Source organism: Amphiura filiformis, chromosome 13, assembly GCF_039555335.1.
Source record: "Amphiura filiformis chromosome 13, Afil_fr2py, whole genome shotgun sequence".
Taxonomy (NCBI): Eukaryota; Metazoa; Echinodermata; class Ophiuroidea; order Amphilepidida; family Amphiuridae; genus Amphiura; species Amphiura filiformis.
This window is the reverse complement of record NC_092640.1, coordinates 5400896-5416734: the sequence shown is the minus strand read 5'-3', so window position 1 is coordinate 5416734 and position 15839 is coordinate 5400896. Positions and strand designations below refer to the sequence as shown.

Genomic DNA, 15839 nt, shown 5'->3' with positions numbered 1-15839 from the left:
CGTTGGCGCTATGCGTCTGGTGAAATCAGTCCTCCAGTATTTCTGTTTCTTTGAAATTATTTTTGTGTAGTTTTTAAGACTGTATTTTAAGTACCAGTAGTAATTTGTAGTTTAAGATTGTATTTTTCATGGTTTGTAAAGCGCCTTGAGACCCTGTTGGGTTAAAGGCGCTTAATAAGTGCGGCTTATTATTATTATTATTTAAAGCTAATTTCAAGCAGAATATTTTGGTTGAATATCTCAAAAATTATGATTGGCGACTTCCGGGCTCAGTTGTGCCGAGGGGCCACATATATCAAAACAAAAGTGTTGGGCATTTTATTATGCATGTGCATGGGGTGGAAATTACATCCCTTATATCAAGCCTTTACAGAACCTATACCATTCCTCTTATATGCCTGCTTTATTGGTCTCACACTACAGGTCATGATCCCCTCCGACCTGCCTAAACATCAGCAACAGTATGAGGTCATTCAAATATTTCTGCCATAAACCAAGTCTGTAGGATTAATACATTAGATTGTCAAAAGTATTAATTTTTCTTGTTGGTATGGTCTTTTGCAGCAACTTGTGAAATCCTTTGAAGTATGTGACTTGCCTGTCAGAACAGCAGCGTTTGTACCCAGGAAAAACTGGGTAGTTACTGGATCAGTAAGTACAAGGCTCAGGCCAAGAAAAAATAACCCTGGTGATTCTGCACTACAGCTGGACTGTGGGGCAATATTGTGGAATACCTGTATTCAACATTGCATGCTCAGATAGAGTTATAAAACACTGACATTAAACATAATAAGACATGTTGCCAATTGCTTTGATTGGAGGTAATGAGCAATTGAGAGCCGGGAATTGTTAAATGTCAAGTGATGTAATAATTGGATTAACTACCATAGCAATAGGTGCAAAGAATTTTGATTATACCGCACTGCATTAGTATCGTTCAGTCGTTCATGCAGCACCTCTTCATTGAACCATGTCATGCTGATCACTCGCACCTGTAAGATTAGTATCCTTTGAAAAGATCGGTATTGTATGATTCTAAGACAATCTGACATACACAGGTGATGAGTACAACCTGCTTGTAGTGCAGCACTTCACCTATTGCTATGGTAGTTAATCCGGCAAATAGAGGTTGTTACTAGTTTGGGCAAAGCTAGAAGGTCTTTGTTGCAAGGTTAACAAACTCCTATAACAACATGAATGATACATGGTCGAATTTCACTAATATTTACAATACAACTTGATGGAGTCCTCTTTTACTATTTTAAAGTGTTATGATTTGGTAGTTCACAACATCTGCGTAATGGTAGTGAGTTTCGGCAAAAATTGCATTGCTCATTTCTTAAGTAGAAGAATTCAAATATCACAGAAATGCTTTTATAGGTCATGTGGTTCGATGTTGTAAAGAGGGCTGAAACAACAACACTTTTATAAAATGTACATAACTCATTAACAACAATAAATTAAGCAAGTTTTCAAAGTATATGATTTGTAGAATGAACCTTTGCAAAACATCAAAGTGTTATTTTTCACTAATATATTGATTTAGACAATAAAAAATCGATTTTTTTTGCTGCTTCGACCAACATTACTTTGTCTACCCTTAAGGCTTAACCCATCAGAACTCTAACATATAAGTCCTATAGCCTGTTGTAGAGCAAAGTAATCTTCTTTCCGTACAAGTAAATAAGTGTTAATTTCAGTACAAATTTTAACCCAGAAATTTAATATGTTATTCTCCATCCAGGATGATATGCAGATCCGTGTATTCAACTACAACACACTAGAGAGGTCGCACATGTTTGAAGCCCACTCTGATTATATTCGTGCTATTGCCGTGCACCCCACACAGCCATTTATTCTTACTAGTAGTGGTATGTTTAAATTCATGATATAATTGAGTTGGGAGAAAATATAATATAAAACGTCGCAACACATAGTGGCGTATGTGAAGGACAAAATCGTTTCCGATCAAAAGCGTTTTTTGAAGGATACGCTACTAATGTAAGTCGATACTCCTCCACGGTGTTCTCTCAGTGGCACGATTCCATTTGTAATTGAAGTTCAAGGTTGAAACTATTAAACTGTATCTTTAATAGTTAACCAGGAATAAATATTATAGGATAATGGCTAGCTCTAAACCTATACGCCACTATGTGAAACGGAAAATCACTCTACGCCACTATGTGTTACGACCGACGATATGTAAAGTAACATGTGTTACATTATGAGGGGCGGGGGTATGGTTGGAGGTGCTCTGTATGTTGCCTACCTTTGCTCCACTGAAGGGAAAGCACCTAGTGTGTGGTGTTTTACGGTATTCATTGGGGTTGGTTTTAATAAAGATCGCAGGTTGAGCTAGGTTGTGAAGCTCCGCCCCGTGCCTCAACACTGGGCAAAAATAGAGGGTACCCACACGTGTAGGCATTTTAGGAGGGCTAGGAGCGGATACGGCGCATTGAAAAAAAAAAATACATTGTCAACCTTGTATTGCACCGTATGGCATTTTCATTAGGCTGACAGGTTCTTGGTCAATGCCACGCCACCAATATGAATAAACCGATGATGAAAATTAACTTCAAAACAAATCTGTGTTTTCTTGCAGATGACATGTTAATTAAGTTATGGGACTGGGGAGAAGAAGTGGCAGTGTTCTCAAGTATTTGAGGGTCATACTCACTATGTGATGCAGATAGTCTTCAATCCTAAAGATAACAACACATTTGCCAGCGCTTCACTTGATAGAACTGTCAAGGTAGGATGCTAACAGATTAGTTATTAAATAGAAAAACAAATCAATATATGTGAAGTGATGTGAGCATGCCACAAAATAACTTTTCTAACCTGTGTTGCAAAATTGCGCACTACTTTAACTTGAGGTGTTACGTGTAATGTCATTTGAAAATGGGATACAATGTGCTATAGAATGCTTAGTGTTTGAAAATATGCAGTGTAATTTTGCACTCCACCTGGAATGTTGGGTTATTCCTTCGTGTAATTATACACTATAAGTGAGGGTTAGGATTAGGGTTACAATTAGGGGGTTAGGATTATTGGGTTAGAATTATTGGGTTAGAGGATTAGGATTGTAGGATTATAGGGTTAGGATTAGGGTTAACATTAGGATTAACATTAGGATTAGATTAGAGCTAGCAATAAGGATTATGGTTAGGATTAGGGCTAGATTACGGTTAGATTAGAGTTAGGATTAAGGTTAGATCAGGGTTAGGATTAGCTCACACAAAATAATTACATGAAGGATCAACTGAAAGTTGTATTGCAACATCTTGGGAGTACAAATTGCGAAGTGATACAGCTTAAATCAAAATCTGTATACATGTGATGGAATTTCCTAGACATTTGAGACCTGCCATCATGGAATGTCGTTAAGTAGCTTGTTGGTAGTTTTGAACGTTCAGGCTGCTGCATTTGTGTTCTGTATTTCACACATACCAGTTCAAGCCAATAGTATGTCCTTTGTGAATGGGGCCACAATTATGGGCCATTCACAAAGGACATACTATTGACCTGTACAGGTGCACGGCGAACAAAGAACATCAACTCTGCAGCCAGGATGTCTTGAAACTAGCAACTTGCGACTTTTACGTTCATTTTGTGGTAGCAGGTTTGTAGGGGCAAATGATCCATGAGAGTATTTAGTCTTTTAGAGGGGACATTAACCCTATGAGAACTACCTGCCAATTGGTCAAAATGAATATTGTGTCCAATTTTCAACCAATCAAACAGTGTATTAATAAGATTATCTGCAAATGCAAGTTTGACCATAAATAGTTTAAACCCTAGTCATAATTGGCAATTGAAATGAGCATTTCAAGTTATCATCCAATCAGAAATGCTGTTAGATGACATATAGTGTCCATGGGGTTAAGACATTTGGGGGAATTAGTGGTAACTGTATCCAAGCCAGTTGTGAGGATCATGTACAATTAAAATACAGGCATGGTTAACATTAAAATATCAAATTTACAGGGGGGATAATTAGTTGGAGTCGTTACTAATTTGGTGTTTCATACCAGGCGGCGGATGACACGATCGAGCCGGCAACTCGTGAAACCGCCCGGCCGTATGGCATTTTCCATATACTCGGTTAGTTTTGTGGGGTTCATTATCGAACCCCAACGGTTTAGCTTGTATTTATATTATTTATCAACATAGGCCTATTTGTTTGTGATATTTCAAGCGTTTTAAAATTTCAAAATAATCCCATTCAATTACACGGTTGACGATGAAAATTTACTGAATTTAGGGAATGCACGTCATACACCACCTGTTTCATACCATGCTTTTTCTCCTCAGGTTTGGCAATTAGGTTCCAGCACCCCTAACTTCACCTTGGAAGGCCATGAGAAAGGTGTCAACTGTGTGGACTACTACAGTGGTGGTGACAAACCATACTTGGTGTCAGGTGCTGATGATAGGCTGGTGAAAATATGGGATTATCAGGTAAGCAAGCAAAAGATTACACCAAATGTATGTAGCATTGTAGATTAGATCGTTATTATGAACTAAATGTAGTTCAACAACTCTTCCTATACATTTGTACAGGAGCCAAGCGTTGTTAATGCGTGATGAATCCACATTCCAGTAGTGTACATGTTAACGCAAGGTTACCCGTACGTGTGAGTGTGTTATAAATTTGTCATGCCTGGAACTTATGCGTAAACACTCTCTTATGTTGGAGGTAGCATCTAAACATTACCACTTTATGCTTTAGTTTTATTGCTGATATCAACAAACTTGTTTTCTTGCATGTTGAAAGGATTAAATCATGTTTCACTTTTGTTCATCGCCGATTAACAACTGATATCCGCGTAGCGTCTGCATGGCTTACATCTGCTTCTTCACTTGGGCGAAAGCTGCCCTTGCGAAGTAAAACCACACAGACAATACGGACGCATCATTGTTAATTGGTGATGAACAACGGTGTAACATGATTGAATCCCTAATTGTTTTTGAGTTGCTACTACGTCCCTACCTGTCCCATATGTAGTATCAAGCTGACTGATGGAAGATTTGGCAGATACTGGGAGATGTATAATACAAGGTCCTACAGGGCAACTTTTAAGAATATCCCTCAATGATTCTATTCATAAGTCAGTAATCTTTACAGGGGTGTGATTGTTCGGGTTTTTTCCGGATTTTTTGTAACTTTAGAAATTTAGAAAATTCCCAAAATTCCAAAGAAAAAAAAAAAAATAATCTGCCGTGATGATCTTTTTTAAAGAATTTCTTGTTAGTTTATGCTCACAAAATAATCTCATTTGCAGCTTTTGCGGCCGTATGCGCATGGATGCGCCGTTACTGTGGTGCATGATCGCAGCATGTCCTTTGGCTAGTCAAACTTGGTAACGAGGCTATGTGTCACGATATCATCTCCGTTTGCATGTGCGAAGTTCATAATCCCGTGTTATAATGCCTGTCTTTGAAGTGCGTATTTCGCGATTGCGAAAACTGCCGCCATGTTTGATTGAGAGCGCCCATGTGAAAGAATTGCATGCAAATAATGGATCAATATATTGACAGAGACGGGGATCCCTCTGTGGATGAAGGTCTCAAAAATTCTTGGAAATTTAGTTGGCTGGGGAAGAGCAAGACATTGCTGAGTTCGTCGGTGCCGGGAGCACCAAGAAAGCTTATTTCAGGGATTATTTTAAGAAAGTCAACAAACGCGGCTACTGTCATGACTGTAAATGCCAGTGGTGTGACTGTATGCTGAAATACTGAGGATGGTGGAAGTATGTATTTACAGATAATAAATGTTTTTATACTATAAAGTGTATTTTAACAGTTTCTCATTTTTGCATTTTACCCCATGAAATTGCATCTCCAGTGGTGCTCAAGTGTGTAAAACCCCTCTAGCTCCGCTCGCTTCACTCGCTCCGCTTCGCAATTTCATTGCCTTGGGTTTTTTTTCTTATAGCACCAATCACACCCTGTCTTTATTTCTTTGTTGTCTGCTTTCTTTATTACAGAATAAGACATGTGTACAGACGTTAGAGGGTCATGCCCAAAATGTGTCTTGTGTGAGCTACCATCCAGAATTACCCATCATCATGACGGGATCAGAAGATGGTAAGTCTACTAAAGTGTATTTGGCTTATAATTGGCGAAAATAAATGAACCACATAACATTGTGCATTGATAAAGAATGGCATGCATGCAGTTGGGCCCTACGCTAGTTACGTTTTGCATAATGCATGACTGGTGCAGGCTTATGTGAATTTACACGAGTGTAAGTTTGAATTTTATTGACCCGCACAGTATTCAAAACCGAATAATTTGCATAAAACAAACTTTAGATTGTAATCACACCATAGTTGAAGTTTAATTTAAGGTTCACAAGGTTCTCATGTGTGTCATTATTGTATAAGATGGTGTTATTTTATAAATATCGGCAAATTGCTGTATATCTTTGTCAAATTCAATGTTCGCAGTGTCTCAAAGTGAATGTACACAATATGAAGCAAATTTTATTTGTTCAATTGATTCACTATCTTGAATGATTCCGTTCAATTGATTCACAGTCTTGAGTGATTCCATTCATTAATTGCAGGCACAGCACGTATCTGGCATGCCAACACCTACAGACTGGAGACCACTCTTAACTATGGGCTAGAGAGAGTCTGGACTATTGCTAATATGAAAGGAAGTAACAGTGTGGCACTTGGATATGATGAGGGCAGTGTCATCATTAAGGTAGGTATATACATAATACAGCTGCATTATACAGGTTTAAATGAGGTGGAAGGTCCGATTCCATCACCTGCTGTTTTCGGCCGAAGTATGGTAAAATTACAAATTTGTATGCACTTTGCTTGCACTGGTCCATCAAATACCAAAATATATCTTCATTTGGGATTAAAATAGTCTAAAATTTATCATTTTTCTGGTGCTTTGTGTGCAAATGTCTATCTAAACAGGCACAAAATATGCTTGGCTCCTTCAAATTTTAATGCTTCCACTGCCACTGGTACCCCTTTTGCTGGGTCATAGAATAGGGTTAACTATTTTGTCCTTAAATGTATCCTTTGATTTCCTTTGCAGCTTGGTCGTGAGGAGCCTGCCATGTCCATGGATACTAGTGGTAAAATCATATGGGCAAAACATGCTGAGATTCAACAAGCTAATCTCAAGGCTATGACAGGTAAGAATCTGCTGGATTGTGTTTACAAAATTTACCAAAAACTGTTGATTTAATGATACAGTTTCAACTGTTGTTCAGCTCAACTCAAACTGTGACTTAAAAAGCCATGTTTGGAAGGGTGCAAAAATAACAATTTATATCTACTTAGATTGATTTCTTTGTTACTTTTGGGTAATAAAACATGTTGTCTTTGCTCAATAAAGCAGGCTGTTTTTCCTGTAAATGAATTAAGAACGAAAATCAGTAAGACAATTGAACAAAAGTTAACGCTGAAAGAACTCAATAATTATTTTAAACCTTTTATCTTCTGCTTCTCCTAGATGTTTTCCATCTCTTATGAACATTGTTTCATTCTTCCAAGCATGTGATTAGTATTAAATTAACATAAAGGTATACTCTTTTGGGTTTGGTAATGTAATGGATAATATAAACTGAATTTGGAACATTTCAACCATGCTCATCTTTTTAGATAGCATTTGGTTCACTTTTTGCTTAAAATGTGTGTATTGCTTTATACCTTGATTTATTGCAATTTAAAGAGCATTGCTTGTATTGTTCCCAGATATGGAGATCAAAGATGGTGAACGTCTACCCCTAGCAGTGAAAGACATGGGTAGCTGTGAGGTGTACCCACAGACTCTATCACACAACCCCAATGGAAGGTAAGCTTAACAACAAGTTCTAAAATGTAGACTTACAACATGTATAACTGACTACAAGTTACAGTCAAGGTGAGTTGGGTTATTCTCGCAATTTGAAGTATTAATATTTTAGCAGACTTCATGGAAAATTTCATCATCTTGGAATGAAATTTGTAGGTTTCGACCATCATAGTGTTCAGTGGGAAATGATACAATCGGATTTTCAGGCCTTGGTGAAAAAAATCTTATTATATTTGCAGGTAAATAATCAGTTTGCAAGACAATACCTACATTTGTTTTTTCTCAGTAAAAGCATCATTTAAAAAATGGTAGGCAAGTCAGAAAAGTATTTGCTATTCCTGTTGAAATCCATCCCCCATGGTAGACATGACCGTTATCTTCCACACAGGGAGTGTGAATTAATTTCAAATGGGGTTACCTGAATGTGTGACTCCATTTAAAATCTACACCCTGTGTGAAGATTAAGTTCATGTCTTCCATAGGGTGTATAGATTTCATCTGAAATGGCATAGCTAGCAACAACAAAATTAAATTCTTCCAAGCTATGTACAGAACCCATGAAATGTGTCGCCAACCTTAACTTTAACTTTAACGATATGACTGGATATGTGTAGCTGACAGCAGAAGTTAATATGGATGCATTTGTTGCCAATTATGAAAGGCAAATAAATTCTGTGAAATAGGATATGATTTGAATCAGGCCTGCTGTGGTCTCTATAAAATGGTGGGCAAGAAAAACCGTGTATGTGTGTATTTTGGTCTTTATTTATCATTTAAAGTTTTTGCTTCATCTTAATCTTATTTTCTGTATTGCTTCTTATCGTAGGTTTGTGGTGGTATGCGGTGACGGTGAATACATTATCTACACAGCTATGGCACTAAGAAACAAAAGCTTTGGGTCAGCTCTAGAATTTGCCTGGTCACATGATAGCTCAGAGTAAGTTGCATATAGATTATTGCATCATAAAATCATAATTTTTCCTTCAAACATGACATCCTAGATGATTGTGAAATATGAATAACAAAGACTATCTATGGAGAGCGTACATTGAGAGTGATATTTCCACAGTTTCTAAGAAATATTCAGTTTAATTGTTAACTTAAAATCATTTAGTATTACACAGATGGAAGATAAAGTATTCAAATATACTAGGAGATGTCCTTCTTCATAAATAAATGTCCTCGGACTTCAAGAAAATGTATTTTGTGCATTTTTCCATGATGATCATGGATTCTCCCTAGCTATGTGCAGACCATATCGTTAGGAGTTTGACAGGCTGCTGAATATAGATTTGTTTCTTTGTTAAATTCATGTTACGCATGAAATTTCTTGAATTATTAGAAGAGGGATCAATGATGTGGTACTGCACCTTTGACTAGCCCTCTATGTTGCCTTCTTTCACTCATTCATCATTGAATAATTGATTTCAATCCTCTTTCATGGTCCCTTAAGGGGTACTACACCCTGCCCAATTTTGTGCGATATTTTTGCATTTTTCTCTCAAAATTACAGCGCATTATGGACAAGTAAGATATGTATATTATAGGGCAAGGACTACAATTATTGCACTGGAAAGTTTATTTCAGCACAGACAGCAGACAAAAAATGAGGGAAAACCAATATTTGATCAATAAATCAATAACTACTTGCTTTGAGTTGCTGAATTTTCAATACAGTAGTTGTAGTCCTTGCCCCAATAATATCCATATCTTACTTGTCACCAATGTGCTATAATTTGTAAGAAAAATGCAAAAATAGGCACAAAATTGACCAGGGGTGTATTACCTCCTTAAGAGAAGTTATGCGTAGCATGAATTTAAGAAGAGAAGATCTGTATTCGGCAGTCTGCCAAACTCACAATGGTATCAATTACTGTCATTCCAATGTATCTGTGTAGTGTGACACATTATATTAGTGGTATGTAGAAGCAAATTTGTTGTTTAGAGAATAAAGGTATTGTTTTTAGCAGCTGTCGTGCATCTATCGTCTCATATAACACGGGCGACATCGGCTTTACGCCAAAAATTATGATGTCGCTCGTGTTATATGAGACGATAGATGCACGACAGCGGCTAAAAACAATACCTTTATTCACATTCTTAAACACTTTAATTCAAATAAAAATATCGTAAGTATTACAAATTTTAATCAAATTAAATTTTACATTTTACAAGGAATTACCTAGGGCTTAAAATCGACCAGTCCCGTTGTTGCAGTGCGCCTCCGATTGGTTCAAATAGCGAGTCCGCGTATCGCGCCAATGCACACGCGCTTACCTGTGTGATATCGTGTCATATCACACGGGTAAGAACCAATAAGATTGCAGGAACGTTCTCAATTGTTTAAGAATATACATGAAAGATAAGGAAACAGACAATATAAGGATTATTGAACATAGTAGATGAACAGTAAATAATCAAATATTATTCCTGTCTTATTTCCAGATATGCCATAAGAGAGAGTAATACTGCAGTAAAACTGTTCAAGAATTTCAAAGAGAAGAAGACTTTCAAGCCAGATTTTGGGGCAGAAGGTATGTAGAAATTTGATAGCATTTGTTTGGAGAAAAGAGTGTAAGCATTGAGCATTTGATTTACATGCCTAGATTTTGATTTTTAGGTCTTCCATGAATGCAGTAATTTGTGCTTGGGTTGGGTGGGGTGTGTAGGGGTGGGTGTGGATGTGTGTCTGTCAAAAAGTATTTAGTATATACTTTTATGTTAGGTTTTTGTGAGTGGTGGATGGGGTATATGCACCAATTTGTCTTCCTGACATTATCTTCTAAACTTCCAAATAGTCATAATTTTGGATTGGCCTTGTTTGTTAGCTACCTAGAAAATAATTGACTGATGTTTTTCTTACGCCTCATCCTTTTCTCTCTAATAGGCATCTATGGTGGATTCTTGCTTGGAGTACGATCTAACACTGGCTTGGCATTCTATGATTGGGACACCAATGAGTTGATTAGACGCATTGAAATCACACCTAAACATGTGAGTATAACGCTAAGTAAAGTAGAGAAATAAGCGCATACCCCGGGGGCGTTACATTTTCCCAAGGGGGGGGGCGTTTATTCAAGGTCAATTTTAGAAAGATAATTCCCGTTAAAATCATTAGGTAAACTAAAAACACGCGCTAAAATGACGAACTATGAACTAGAAACACTGACTTCTGGCTCACTTCCGGGTTTCTGATCCAGATTTTCGCCAATTATTGACGCTATTATCGATCATGTGCGCAACTTGGTATAGGCCAATAGTATTAGCTATAACCCCAAAATTTCTCATAACAAGCTGATTTTTTCAGGATAGGTCCAGAAACATGTGTAGAATCAAATTCCAAAAGTCCCCGAAAATCCCCCTTGTGCTTCCTTCAAAATCCAAGATGGCGTCCAAAATGGCCGCCATTTTCAGTTTTTATCATAACTTTTCCCCCAGACATGTTAAAATCACAAACAAAGCATCTAAATATGTTTTGAGGTACAAGGAATGTTTTAAAAACATTTGCAAGAGGTTTCAATGATCCTATGTATTCAAAATCCAAGATGGCGTCCAAAATGGCCGCCATTTTCAGTTTTTATCATAACTTTGCCCCCAGACATGTTAAAATCACAAACAAAGCATCTAAATATATATTTTGAGGTACAAGGAATGTTTTAAAAACATTTGCAAAAGGTTTCAATGATCCTAAGTAGCCAAATTCCAATATGGTGGACAAAATGGCCACCTTTTTAGTAAGTAAAATTAGTTTTCAACCAGACATGTGTTTAAGATGTGTTAATTGGCTTTGGAGAAAGTTCAAAACTCATGATTTGTAAGCAGCCTTGTAATGCACATCATCCAAATTCACTACCATTATTACCATCATTATTTTACAATATCGATTCAGTGCTTTTACCATATGTACAATACAATAGTTACCTTTATTTTCTATTTGCCTCCAAAAGAGCTGAGCTCATACCAAGATGGCTTAAGCCTATGTTCACATCGGTATCCCCGTGATGTAATGTAATCAAATGGTACACCTTAAACTTGATCAACTTGCACTGTGTTTTCGGCATTAATGTTCTTCAATGCTGGTTCAGTCTCCTCATTGTCTCCAACTAGTACAGGTGCTGTGTTGCTGCAAGACTGACCACAGCATTTGCTGCACATCAATGTACAGAAGAGTCTTGAGTTTCTTGCAGCTGCATGTCATGTTGTTGCAGCCATCTTGTTTGCATCCACATGATATCATGTTGAGCAATGTGTCTGGTGCAACAGCGAGTTCTGTTTCTACTTGAACAAGAATTCCATCTTGTGATCTCCATCCCCAGTCAGTTGGACTTAGGTTGTTCCCCATCCATTCTTGAACCGTGAGAAAAGCGCCATATCCATCAAATACAACAATCGGGTGTGCTCCATAATGCTTTAGCATGTGTGATGTGTAATTCTGACATATGCCTGCATAGGTGGAGGGATGTGGCCAAATGGCATGTCGAAGTAGGTAACCACCATCTACTACAAAGAGACAATTCTCTGGCAGCTTGGAATGCTCAGTGAACGATTTCAATAGAAGGCCCAGGGAACTCTTTGGCGATTTACGCATAAGGTCATCTTCAAAGAGAGAAGGTGGCTGAGGACCTAGTTCGTACGTAAAGAAAGACGCTATCTCAGAGCTGTTGTTCAGTACACATGTGATTCTATTAAATAATAGAGTCGGATCCACTTCTACTTGTTGTCCCCTAACTCGCACCATCTTGTCCTTTGCTCCAATCATAGTAAACTTGTCATTTCGGCGTAAGGGGTGGTGCAATAATTATGTAACCCGGGGTGAATTCTCAAAATGGTCTGCCAAAACCGCTTGCCCCCCTTTGGCCGTGCCAAAAATCTTTGCCCCCCTTCGACGTGCCAAAAACCTTTGCCCTCCCCTTTTGACGTGCCAAAAATCTTTGCCCCCCCTTACACATGCAAGATTTTGGGGAACCCGAATTTAAAACCTTAAATTGTCTTAACATATAATGCGAGCGCAGCGAGCAGGAAATTTTGCATATTTGAACGTGTTCGTAACGTTTTCCTACGACTTTTTAGGGCGTAATATAGAAACGGTGCCCAAAATATCTGTGCCAAAATTGCTTGCCCCCCTTTCAACCTGCCAAAAATCGCTTGTTCCCCCCCCCCCTTTCGACCTGCCAAAAAATGCTTGTCCCCCCTTTGGCCTGCCAAAAATCTTTGCCCCCCCTATAATTCACCCCCCACACACACACATAATTATGTTTGTAAACTTCTATTGCTGACTTCGTGCCAACTTCCACTGCTCTGTCACAGTTAGCGGATGAATCTGCTACAGTCCCAGTTGACACGTACCAGACGATCCAGTCCATACCCAGCAAATAGGGATGTGCCTTCAACCAACCAACAAAAACTTTACGATCCCCTATGTTCCCGTATGAACACCCGTGAACTGCTCTAAAGCATCATAATCTGGGGCACATCGAGAAAGTGTGTGGACTCACTTGGTTAATGTACTGTCTGTGATGCCGCGACTATGTGTCATTCCCCCTGATGTCTTCAAAGTCCACAACAAAAAACTGCTCAATGGTTTGGTCAGAGAAGTTTCCACCCCAGAAAAAATCTAGACGCCGGATGGTGAAATATCCTTGTCTGTGAACAGTTGGTACTCATCTGGGGGCATGTTTTTCCCCAAAGACTCCATCTGTTATAAATACAACCTTGCAGATTTGGCATAGTGGAGCTGCCCTGCAGCGTAGAAGTGATGCATCATCTCTCTTATGTAGTAGAGGTGGAGCTTCCAATTCCCTGTTCTTTCAGCTCTAATGAAATGCCGAATATATTAAAGGGCCACCTGTCTGATGTATTGCACCCACAGCTTCCCAATTCTGCTTTTACCTGCTTTGATGTCTCTTCACGCTATTACAGGCTGTGACACAGTCTCAGCCATTTATCGTCGAGGAAGAAACATGAATATGACTTGTTAGATACCTTTACAAATGCCAGCAGCATGCATGATGAGGTACAGAGAGCAGGGGAGCGCTTCATCCTGAAGATGTATGGGGCTAGCAATGGTTCATTGAATGAATACCGCCACACTGTATACAAACGGGCAATTGGTCGCAGTAACCTTAGCTCTTAATTCATTTGAGCTCGCGAGTTTACCCCCAACTTGTGCTGCTGCAAAACAGCACTCATTCCGCACTTTTTCTCACGGTTCAAGAATGGATGGGGAACAACCTAAGTCCAACTGACTGGGAATGGAGATCACAAGATGGAATTCTTGTTCAAGTAGAAACAGAACTCGCTGTTGCACCAGACACATTGCTCAACAATAAAACCTTAGTTATGCTCTCTAATGCTCTTGTAATTCCACATTTCGACTATGCTAGCAGTGTTTGGTCTAATTGTTCTGCAACCAATCAATATCAGCTTCAAGTGCTTCATAACAGATTAGCTAGAACAATTCTCTTTGCTGATATTAGAACACCAGTAGATGACATGTTAAATTCTTTAAATTGGATTAAACTTTGTGATAGATGGTCTAATCACATGATTATTCTTACCTTTAAATGTATCAAAAATATGTGTCCTGACTATTTATGTAATCAATTTGACTTTGTCCATAATGCTCATGATCACAAAACAAGGAGTCATTCTTCTAACACATTGATCATGCCTAAATATAATTCTAATAGTGGTAAACGTACATTTATTGTAAGAGCTGCAAATTTATGGAATAACTTACCACCATCATATCGTATAAACCTTGAAACTCTGTCTTTGCATCAATTCAAGACGAGCATCATTATTTCTGCTAAATCATAATCATTTATTATCATATTGTATGTATTTTTGATTTATATCGCTCATGTACTTGAGATGCATTATTTTCTTTCTTTCACATTATTATTCATGTTCTTGTATATATTTTAAACATCATGTTATTTTGTAAATATTCTGTAAAAATGTTGTAAATATTGTTGTATGAGGGCCTGCTTGGAAAGCAGTGCTTGCCACTGAAGTAGTTTAACACTACATATCTCAGAAAACAGTACAATATAGCAAAATCTAGGAAAAGAGGGGTCAGCATTTTTTACTCATATTTTGAAGTTTCATTAGGTTCCCTAAAGTATTCATGAAAATGGTGATGAAAAATTCTCATATCCCCCCTGAGCAAGATACCAGACCCCCCCTAGAACCGCCCAAAAAATTGGCTTCTGCTAACCCCTGACAAATTTGAAAATATTGAATTTTGCACACATTCCAGATGACATGTTTGAATATAACACAATGGTTTATCACTTTAATTTTTCTGTCATGTAATATTACATATTTTTACAATATAAAAATGCACAGCAAGCTTTAAAAATGTTTGGAATGTTCCATTTTCAGCATGAGGGGTGAGACTATATTCTTGTATTTTTAAAATGTTGAAAATGCCTAATTTTCCCCAATCTTTGAGGGAAAAAATAAAAACCTTCATACCTTTTTTTATTTTTTATTTTTTAGTCATAAATTACCCCACTCTTGATGTTTACAAAAATGCATTCTAAATTATGGAGACTTCTTTAGTATTTTACTTACATATCCACCAATTCAGGGCACTTTTAACAATTAGTCAAATGAGGCATTTTTGTTACTTACACTTCTACTTCCATATCACTGCATATAGTGATGACTTCAATTCAAAACTGCAACATTTTGTTTATCTCTATACCACATGACTACGCTTGACACAAACATGTGATATTAGCCAGGGTTAGTCCATTATTTCAAAGGGGTGTTTGTAGAAAACTGGGGTGTCATGGTTTTTGCTATATTCCACTGTGTAAAATGGCTGATATTGAGCAGATAATAGCTGTACGGTATGCTAAATGCTCATATCTCTACAATATGATGCTAATTAGGTGAGTTGCATTAACTTGGTCAAACTTGACAAATATTGTTATAACAATAAGCAACGAAAGACTTAAAAATGTTTTTTTTTTTAATATCCAGTCTCCATGTTCAAAATGCCTTAG

General features: G+C 37.7%; 1 protein-coding gene across 1 annotated transcript in view; it reads left to right on the top strand.

The window, feature by feature from the left end:
- Window positions 1–564: 564 nt before the first annotated feature.
- The window catches only part of LOC140167921 (coatomer subunit beta'-like), a gene marked incomplete at its 5' end in the record, with an annotated part of 35506 nt that continues 20231 nt past the window's right edge, over window positions 565–15839 (top strand). Inside the window, 12 exon segments of the mRNA XM_072191211.1 lie at window positions 565–651; window positions 1745–1871; window positions 2603–2631; window positions 2633–2752; window positions 4315–4461; window positions 5991–6090; window positions 6572–6714; window positions 7063–7162; window positions 7725–7824; window positions 8651–8761; window positions 10270–10358; window positions 10712–10818. Coding sequence (XP_072047312.1) covers window positions 565–651; window positions 1745–1871; window positions 2603–2631; window positions 2633–2752; window positions 4315–4461; window positions 5991–6090; window positions 6572–6714; window positions 7063–7162; window positions 7725–7824; window positions 8651–8761; window positions 10270–10358; window positions 10712–10818 — 1260 coding nt within the window.